The 10,000-nt window shown below is 40.0% G+C and overlaps 2 protein-coding genes across 10 annotated transcripts in view; one reads left to right on the top strand and one right to left on the bottom strand.

The window, feature by feature from the left end:
• The window catches only part of LOC307267615 (uncharacterized protein), a 275,732-nt gene that overhangs the window by 215,441 nt on the left and 50,291 nt on the right, over nt 1-10,000 (bottom strand). The window lies entirely within an intron of this gene.
• LOC307267620 (melanoma receptor tyrosine-protein kinase-like) overlaps nt 1-10,000 on the top strand; it is a 65,979-nt gene that overhangs the window by 41,476 nt on the left and 14,503 nt on the right. The window contains exons 9-17 of the mRNA XM_080049995.1: nt 929-1,055; nt 2,340-2,413; nt 2,693-2,780; nt 3,051-3,256; nt 5,661-5,793; nt 6,260-6,350; nt 7,045-7,202; nt 7,604-7,636; nt 9,104-9,248. Coding sequence (XP_079906121.1) covers nt 929-1,055; nt 2,340-2,413; nt 2,693-2,780; nt 3,051-3,256; nt 5,661-5,793; nt 6,260-6,350; nt 7,045-7,202; nt 7,604-7,636; nt 9,104-9,248 — 1,055 coding nt within the window. The remainder of the gene's footprint in view (nt 1-928; nt 1,056-2,339; nt 2,414-2,692; nt 2,781-3,050; nt 3,257-5,660; nt 5,794-6,259; nt 6,351-7,044; nt 7,203-7,603; nt 7,637-9,103; nt 9,249-10,000) is intronic.

The following is a 10,000-nucleotide window of genomic DNA, read 5'->3' as shown; positions in this document are numbered from 1 at the left end:
ATACTCTGCAGATTTATACATGTTAAACAGTGTTATCCGTTTAATATAAATCAATATAATAAATATACAGCTCTGGAAGAAATTAAGAGACCACTCCAAATGTTCAGTGTCTCTCGTTTTTACTATTTATAGGTATATGTTTGAGTAGAATGAACATTTTGGTTTTATAATATAAACTTCTGACAAACTTTCCAACCAATGTCACAATAAAAAATATTGTCATTAAAGAGCATTTTCAATAAGTAATGTAGAGATGAAGATTTAAGAACAATCCAGCCTGGTCTCTGAATGTTTTCCCGGGGCTGTATATAGACACCGTTTTTTTCCACCTGTTTCAACCACTCAACCCTGTTTAAATTTCCCATTGGATTTCTCAGTCATGTCTAATACAATCCTGCTCATTTTCTTAGAGGTCAAGACGACCAGTGGCTTGCTAAAAAAGCTGAGGGTAAAGGTTATGGACTGGCCAAGCATGTCTCCAGACCTAAACCCTATTGAGCATCTTTGGGGCATCCTCAAACGGAAGGAGCGCAAGGTCTCTAATATCCACCAGCTCCTTGATGTTTGTCATAAATGGGTGCTGGAAAATAATGGTGCTGGAAAATAATGGTGGCAAAACTAAATATTGACACTTTGGGCCCAATTTGGAAAACAATTCATAGGGGTTTACTCACTTTTGTTGCCAGCAGTTTAGACATTAATGGCTGTGTGTCGAGTTATTTTGAGGGGACAGTAAATTTACACTGTTATACAAGCTGTACACTGACTACTTAACATTGTATCAAAGTGTCATTTATTCAGTGTTGTCCCATGGAAAGATATAATGAAATATTTGAAGAAATGTGAGGGGTGTACTCACTTTTGTGAGATACTGTATATATATATTAACACATGTAAATAACCTGGCTGGGTGTTTTTCCTCCTACAGTCTGTGAAGGCATCGGGGTGGGAGCTCTGTCCGAATCCATGGCCATAAACGCGTCAAATATCGAATCGTTCAGAAACTGCACCAAGATCAATGGAGACATCCGCATCTTAGAAACCACCTTTAAAGGGTGAGATTGTGTGTGTGTGTGTGTGTGTGTGTGTGTGTGTGTGTATGTGTGTGTGTGTGTGTGTGTGTATGTATGTGTGTCTGTGTGTGTGTGTGTGTGTGTGTGTGTGTATGTGTGTCTGTGTGTGTGTGTGTGTGTTCCAGTCCCCATCCTTCCCTGCTATTTAGTTTTGTAGAAAACAGATTTAGTTTGTCACAATACATGATGTCAGATGCAGCATGCTGAAAAATACCCAGATGTCCTACTACATCCGGTGGTGATTTCTTTTAGTGTTGAAACCAGCAGCTTTATGGAGGTTCTGACCCACAATCCACTGCAGCAGAAGTTACATCACATATAGTGAAAACAACCTGGCATGTTTAATCAATATTTCCTAATCAACTTTTCCCCATAGGTGTGTGTTCGCTCTACTGCAAACTAAATCTACCGAAATTGATGTCACATGTTTTTTTTAATTTAGGGGAGAACGGGGTAATCTGAGCCACTTTTTACATTTGCTCCCCTCTAAGCGAGCTAAAATGATTTATCACTCAAATTTACACATTTCCCATTAATTCAGGATGTTTCCTAGAAATGTGCATTTGCAGAATTTTTTCAAGACAAAGGGTAGTGAAAATATGATTGTTTTAAAAAAAGTTGTCTTGTGGCTCACTTTACCCCAGCTGTGGGGTAAACTGAGACACACCAGAAAAATCAAGGGGGTAAAGTGAACCAGCTGGGGGTAAACTGATCCACTTACTTTTTCCACTCTGAAACTACCATAACAACACATATTGTAACAGTTAGAATCCTGAAAGCTAGCCACACATTCCAGAACTAATGTTGGACTAGTAAAAGAATGATGGGGTTTGGTCAATTAAGCAAAGCAAATTTTCTAAACACTTGAAAGTAACTCTGAACAAAATCAAATACAACATATTATAATTCAAAAGGTTTTAATAAGATTCAAATGAAAGATAGAACCAGTTAGATTAGAACACAGTCTGGGGGTCAGAACACAGGACCCTTACAGCCAGCTTGTGTCTGGGGGTCAAAGCATAGGGAAATCAGAACCAGCGAGAACAGCCTGGGACTCAGAACACAGGAGGAGACCCAACTGGATTATAACATCAGCCTGTCATACTCTACAACTAGGCCTACTCTACATTCCAGCTCTGAAGGTTACAGGGAAAGATGAGAAGGTGCTCTTTCCGTGTGGTTGCCCCAGGTCGTCTTCCTGGTGTATTTCCTTATTTTCTTATTTTTTTTTGTTTGGCTCATGCTATCTGTTATCGACTCTTCCAGGGATGCGCATTATAAGATCCCTCCCATGGACCCAGCCAAACTGGAATACTTCAGGACAGTGAAGGAAATCACAGGTAAGATAACCCCCCCTCCCCTCCCTGCAAGACGAAAAAGAGGTACGCTTGTGGTGTAGTGGTTAGACCCCCTTCCCCCCCCCCCCCCCTCCATAGAGTCTCAGTCCTCAGTCCTCACAGCAGACCCGGGTTAGAATCCAGCCCGGTTCTCTGCATGTCATTCCCCTCTCTGACACATTTAATCTCTGTCTCTACACACTGTCTAATAAAGTGGAAAACTCCAACACTGCCTGTGTGTGTGTGTGTGTGTGTGTGTGTGTGTGTGTGTGTGTCCTGCAGGTTACTTTGTGATCCAGTCCTGGCCGAAGAACATGACGTCTCTGTCTGTGTTTGAGAATCTGGAGATCATCAGAGGAAGAAGTTTAATGTGAGTCATTCACAGTGTGTGTTAATTCTAGCGCCCCCTTTGGACAAAAGCAGTAGTGTTTTTACCACGCCAGCTGTTGTTCCTGGGTGAGCGTATACCCCATGACAAAGGCATTAAGAAAAAACTATATAAAAATAGCATTTTTTTGCTTTGCACTGATTGTCTCGTTTAAATGTAATTTATGAACATCAGAGGAAAAATTAGACTGTTTCAGAAATATAAAAAAGTTCCTCGTAGCACCTTTAAGATCAAATCTTTTTCTCTTCACAGTAAGCAGTATAGTTTTGTTGTGGTGAGGACACCGCATCTCCGCTGGCTCGGTCTGCGATCGCTGAAAGAAGTGAGTGACGGGCTTGTGGTAGTCAAGCTGAACCCTGAACTCTGCTTCACACAGCCAGACAAATGGACCCCCCTCTTCAGATCCAAGACCCAGAAGAGCGCCATAATGGCAAATAACATGCCCCTAGACAAGTGTGGTGGGTTTATCAGCACACACACACACACACACACACACACACACATACACACACACACACACACACACACACACACACACACACACACACACACACAATTTTTACTTTTTAAATTGATTTTATGAATTTCATGACTTACTTTTTAAAGCTATAGTGCGTAAATTAGGAAACTGTAGGTAGTGGGAGATTTATTTATGATGAGAAAGGTTACAATTAGACCTCGGTATTACAAGTTAGTTAACTCTGGTTTATTAGGACATAAATAATAGACATTCGATACTAACTGTTCATTATTGGTCAAACAATCAGATGCTTCTGTCAGTTCCATTTGCACGCACAGAATTAGGAAAAAGGTCTTTCATCCATTCTGCTCCCACCACATGGAACTGGCTACAAAAACATTTTAAATTAACCGAATTGATTTCTTTGAACGCTTTTAAGTCTAAGCTGAGAGCATTTCAGATCACCTCTTTTACTTGTAGTTGTTTTTTATGATTTTTAATCTACTTGGAACTGTTTTTATTATTTTAATTGATAACAGTTTTTTCTGATTTTATTTGATAACAGCTTCTTTTTCATTTTAATTTGTGTCTATATGTTGTGAGTGTATTATTGTGAGTGAACATGTAGCTTCTTGTTGCCTCTTGGCCAGGACTCCCTTGAAAAAGAGGTTTTTAATCTCAATGGGACTTTCCTGGTTAAATAAAGGTTAAATAAAAAATAAAATAAAATTCGTCAGACTTTTCCGGTCCCGATCGCATCATGGCCCCACGTTGGGCGCCATGATGCGATTCTGTATGTAGTATAAACCCTTTTATCTTTGTTTCAGAAAATCTTCCCCGTGTTTCCTCCTGAGTTTTTTACCAGAAAATAAACCCTATACCTAAAGTCCTTCTGTTCCAGCTATAAACTAATTCAAACTGAGGCTTTTCAACATTTAAGGGATTTTATTTACAAAATACAAGAGAGTATCGGAATATTACATAAAATTGACAAGAAAGGAAAATAAAAGAGGTTATATGCCTTATCATTCAATAAAGTTATTTTTCCCCTAATAGATGTTAACTTGGTATATTTTTCCCAATTTGTTTTAAAGCACAAGATAATCAGAGTTATTTGCATGCTCTCCAATTTGTCTGGCGCCTATCCCTGATCTAAACCCCGAAATCTTAAAAATGATAAGGACTTAAGGGAAATTGCCACAACAGAGGAGCCACTGTACCAATATTCTCTTAATTCCATTCAACATTCTATTAGATTTCCTAGTCTATCATTCCCCATCTAAAGTTTAAGAATTTTACCAAGTTATCTGTGTCAAGAGTTTTAAAGAAGTGTTTTAAAAGACTCTGCCTCTAAAGTACTTTGAAGTCCAAAATCTTTCAGAGTATTTTGGACTCACAAAGTTTTCTAAGTTTTTCTTCTGCCTCCATGGTTGAAGGGACAGATAGATTCTGCTGGAACAGACCGTGACAAACAGTATATAGTAATGCCCAGTTCTGCTCAAAACGTGCTGTTATATAGTGAACTGAGAACCAATGAGACTTGGGAGAGGGAGGAGTGAAAAGGAACAGCTGCACGGGGACCCCGCTAGCCCCCTCCCTCTACTCCTTCCTACTGTATGACCATATAAGGTCCTTCCCTCTACTCCTTCCTACTGTATGACCATATAAGGTCCTTCCCCCTCCTATGGGCAGCTTTAACCTGATGAGCATTCACATTCTATTCTGTTTCATTAAACATATCCTACTTTTACCTATGACAAAAAGAAATACAAATGTCACAAGATATGCACAAGTAAAAAGTTGCATCAAGTTCACCTCACACAACAAAACAAAAGACAACATAAAATATACACTTGCGTAACATGGTCAAACTTTAAATAAACCGATCACTTTTTGCCCATAATGTAAGAGGTTATTTGTTTGTTATTTATTAAAGGTGCAGTGTGTAATATGACATCATCAAGAAAGTTCTACAAAGTTCTAGAATGCAACGCTCCCTGGGTAACCCCAACCCTTTCGAATAATAACAGAAGCTACAGTGGCCTTCAAAGACAAGAACAATTCTAAATTTTAAACAATGCACCTGATGACATTCCAACTATGACACTTTCAAGATGGCGGCACTAGGCCTTGGTCCAAAATATGCAGAAATATGGACATATATGAGACCCTTTCTAAGGGAAAAAATAATAATAAAAAAAAAAATATTCAGCTATTATGCACTAAATTGAACGTACGTATGGATATTATAATTACTTTCTACAAAATCTGCTAGGAAATAAAACCCCAAATTCTACACACTGCAGGTTTAATACTTCCTTGGAATTTTTACATAATATCAATAAGTAAAAATTTGAATAAACAGACATCATTTTTAAAATCATCTTTTCTTTCTCTCACAGAGGAGCAGAATCGTACGTGTGACGTGCAGTGTACGGCTGACGGCTGCTGGGGGCCCGGCCCGGAGATGTGTGTGTCCTGTCGGCATTTCAACCGTAGGGGGCGCTGTGTCCCCTACTGTCACCTGCTGACAGGGTGAGACACATGGACAGACGGACAGATAGATGGATAGACAGACAGACAGACAGACAGACAGACAGACAGACAGACAGACAGACAGACAGACAGATAGATAGATAGATAGATAGATAGATAGATAGATAGATAGATAGATAGATAGATAGATGGATAGATAGATAGATAGATAGATAGATAGATGGGTGTGTGGGTGGATGGATGGATGGATGGATGGATGGACGGACGGACGGACGGACGGACGGACGGACGGACGGACGGACGGACAGACAGACAGACAGACAGACAGACAGACAGACAGACAGACAGACAGACAGACAGACAGGTATTGGGTGGAGGGGAACAGTCTGATATAAAGTGAGGTCAGGACAGACAGACAGACAGACAGACAGACAGACAGACAGACAGACAGACAGACAGACAGACAGACAGACAGACATTAGTTCTTTCTCTGTGTGTTTCACAGTGAGCCCAGGGAGGTGGAGATGGACAGACGGTGTGTGGAGTGTCACCCAGAGTGTCTCATTAACAAAGGGAACCTGACCTGCAGTGGATCGGTCAGTACACTTTCTCTGACACATTTATGACATTAAAGCTTGGGTATGTGATTTCTGATTGGTCAAAATTAACATGAGCTGTACACTTTGACCAATCAGAGCCAGGCTCCGATTGTAAAAAAAAAAAAAAAAAAAATCTGATTCTCTCTTCTTATTGGCTGTTGGGACTGTCCATTCACTTTGGCACGACTTTGAGTTGTTTTAAATTTGAAAAACATTTAAGGGCCAGTTTCGCAGACAGTTGCAAAAGGATTAGGGTTAGTTGCAAAAACGAAGTAAAAAATTGCATAAAGTCGTAAAAAAGTCGCAAAAAATAAGTAAAATAGTTCTTAAAAAGATGCTAAAAAAGTTGCTAAAAGGACGAAAACAAGTCTAAAAGAATACGTAAAAAGACATTCATATTTCCATTTATTTCAGGTCTAGGCATAATTCATGTCTCCTCAATTGATCTCTTGAGTAAAAATAAATGTTAATTTAAATTAATATTTAAATTAAATCTCCTTAGTCTGCATCTTAAAAAAAGTCCAAAAACGCCTTGTCCTGGAATAAATTGTACTTTCATTGGAATTTCCATTCATAATTCCCTTTGTTTCAGGGCTAGCCTAAATTCATCTCCTCAATTGATCTCTCGAGCATAAATAAAGGTTAAATGAAACTAAAAATTAAATGAAGTCTCCTTTGTCTGCATCTACAGGGCATAGACCAGTGTTCCCAGTGTTCCCACTTTAAAGACGGCCCCCACTGTGTGCCACGCTGCCCGCACGGGGTGATGGGGGACGGAGACACACACATCTGGAAATACCCCGACGCCACCAGACACTGCCAGGCCTGCCACCAGAACTGCACCCAGGGGTAAGACATCTGGACACACAGGCACGCAGGCACGCACGCACATGCACACGCACATACACACGCACACGCACGCACTGACGCACGCACTCACTCACTCACTCACTCACTCACTCACAATACATTTGGTTCATGTAGTCATCAATGTAGCCCTCAGCCAGACTGGACCCTGCCAACTTTCTGTCACTTTGTGTTCTTACCACACCAGCTGTTGTTCCTGGGTGAGCGTATACCCATGACAAAGACATTCTTTGCACTGATGGTCTCGTTTGCTGTATCATGTAATTTATGATCATCAGAGGAAAAATTAGACCGTTTCAGAAATATATAAAAGTTCCTTGTAGAGACTTTAAGAAAGAAAAATTATTAATTCTTGAATGTGTTTTGTGTCTCTGTGTCTGTAGGTGTTCGGGTCCTGGACTTTCTGGATGCAACGGGTAAAAAACTAAGGGCCGGTTTCACAGACAAGTTTTAAGCCTAGTCCGAGACTAAAATGCCTGTTGAGCTGGATTAATTCAAAGCCACTTGCACAGACTCAGTTTAAAATAGTCCTAGATTAAAGCTATTCTGAATTAAACAAAGCCAATTGCAAGACTGTCGACTAGAGCTACTCTAGGTCTAAATTTGATCTTAAATGAATCCTCCAAAGGGGCAGGTTTAACTTCAGTTTAGTGGTGTTTGTGAGAGAGCATGGACTAGTTGGAATATCTAAATGAAGACCAACTCCCACTGCAGAGGCCAGCCAGAAGAGTACTTGTGGATAGGTTTTATCCAAAACATTTATTTTATGAATTTACATTTCGAGACCGCTTTCAATTTGGAAAATGCACTGGAAATAACAACTTTGCTTGAGCTTATTAGATGGAGGCATTTAAATTGAAGATGTATTCAGCATAATAAAATGAGTGTCTAAAACAATTCTGTTTTCAAATGTGGTTGTTGTGATTTAAAATACTGACACACATGAATAACAAAATGACAAAACACAACATGAACACCTTTTATTTTCTACTTATATCTTCACTGTGATTAGTAATCACAATTGTCTCAGTACTGTATCTTGTTTGAATCAAAGCTCTCTCTTCCAACTTCATGTCATACAGTTTACGCTCTCTGGACTTTCTTTCCACCTCTGTCCCCAGAACTCGTACTGAGTTTGGGAAGAGGACTTTCATGTACTCTGCTCCCTCCGCCTGGAACACTATTAAAAAAACACTCAAATTGCAGGAACTCATCACTAAGAATGATTTTAAAACTCGACTCACATGTTTTTTAAATGGCAAATTTTGGAGTGTGTCAATGTTTCACTGAATAGTATTTTCTCATTGCCTCAAAATTGTTCTTCTTCTTCACCCACTGGAATGTATTTGTCTCTGTTTTCTCATGTCTGTGCTTTCTTCTTATGTTTGTCTTATATTTCATTCATTCTAGCTGCTGCCATTTTGGCCAGGCTTTGCTCGGAAAAGAGGTCATTTGACCTCAAGCAATTTTGCCTGGTAAAATAAAGGTTAAATAATGTCCAATTCCACCTGTAGAATTTTCATTTTCATGTCATACTTCCTTCAGATATTGCATTTTCTGTTCATGGAATTCTCGGGCTAACTTTCATGCAACGTCATCTTTTTGGTCCTTTGTTGAAAGGTTGTGGCAAGCTCTTCTTTAAAGCGAGATTCAGGTTTTTTCCACAGAGTCTATCAGTGCAGATATCATTAAATATAATGTCAAAATTATAAACGAGAAAGATGTGTCTCTCTGTGTGTCTCTTTGTGTGTGTGTGTGTGTTTGTGTGTGTGTGTGTGTGTGTGTGTGTGTGTGTGTGTGTGTGTGTGTGTGTGTGTGTCTCTGTGTGTGTGTGTGTCCTCCCAGAGCTGGTAACACCTCTGTGTGTGTGTGTGCCCTCACAGAGCTGGTAACACCTCCACGCTGGCGATGGCCGTTGTGGGCGGGCTCTTGATCAGCGTCATCGTTTCATTGGTCGTTTTCGTGTTGCTACGGAGACGACGAATCAGGAAGAAAAGAGCCGTGCGCCGTCTGCTGCAAGAGAGAGAGGTGAGCTGGAGTTAGTTAGAAAACAGAAATTTGATTATCGTCGAATTATCGTTAGCCTGGTCCTACCAGACCATCGTACTTCATTTAGCCTGGTCCTACCAGACCATCGTACTTCATTTAGCCTGGTCCTACCAGACCATCGTACTTCATTTAGCCTGGTCCTACCAGACCATCGCACTTTATTTAGCCTGGTCCTACCAGACCATCGTACTTCATTTAGCCTGGTCCTACCAGACCATCGTACTTCATTTCATTTGTACAGAAGGTCTGGAATCACTCAATTGACAAATGTTAAATCACTTGAAGGCGGGTGTCTGTTGAAGTTTAAAACTATTGGATCTGCCCAGTGCCACTCTGGATCTGCCAACCAATCGCATAACGTTTGGTCGTGACGTGTGTCATGCGCCGGCTTTTGACTACAACTGAAACTGGCGCACGACCTCAACGTCATTGTTCTCAGCCACTCCCTCTGTTCACTGATTGGACCGGTAATGTAATTTATGATCACCAGAGGAAAAAAGAGACCGTTTCAGAAATATTTTAAAAGTTCCTCGTGGCTCCTTTAAAGAGAAGAAAACCATCATTAGAAACAGTGTGTGATGCCTGATGCCATGTACACAGATACAAATACAAACATAAATACATGTCCAAGTGTCTAAATATTAAAAACTAGACAGGATGTAAAAATGCATTACACATAATAAAGAAAGCTGTATCCAAGTTATTTTAATTGTACAATTCAGTTTAAGTGT

Source organism: Ammodytes marinus (genome assembly GCF_949987685.1).
Source record: "Ammodytes marinus genome assembly, chromosome: 21".
Taxonomy (NCBI): domain Eukaryota; kingdom Metazoa; phylum Chordata; class Actinopteri; order Uranoscopiformes; family Ammodytidae; genus Ammodytes; species Ammodytes marinus.
Note: the sequence above shows the minus strand (reverse complement) of the source record. Positions and strands in the feature narration are given on the sequence as shown.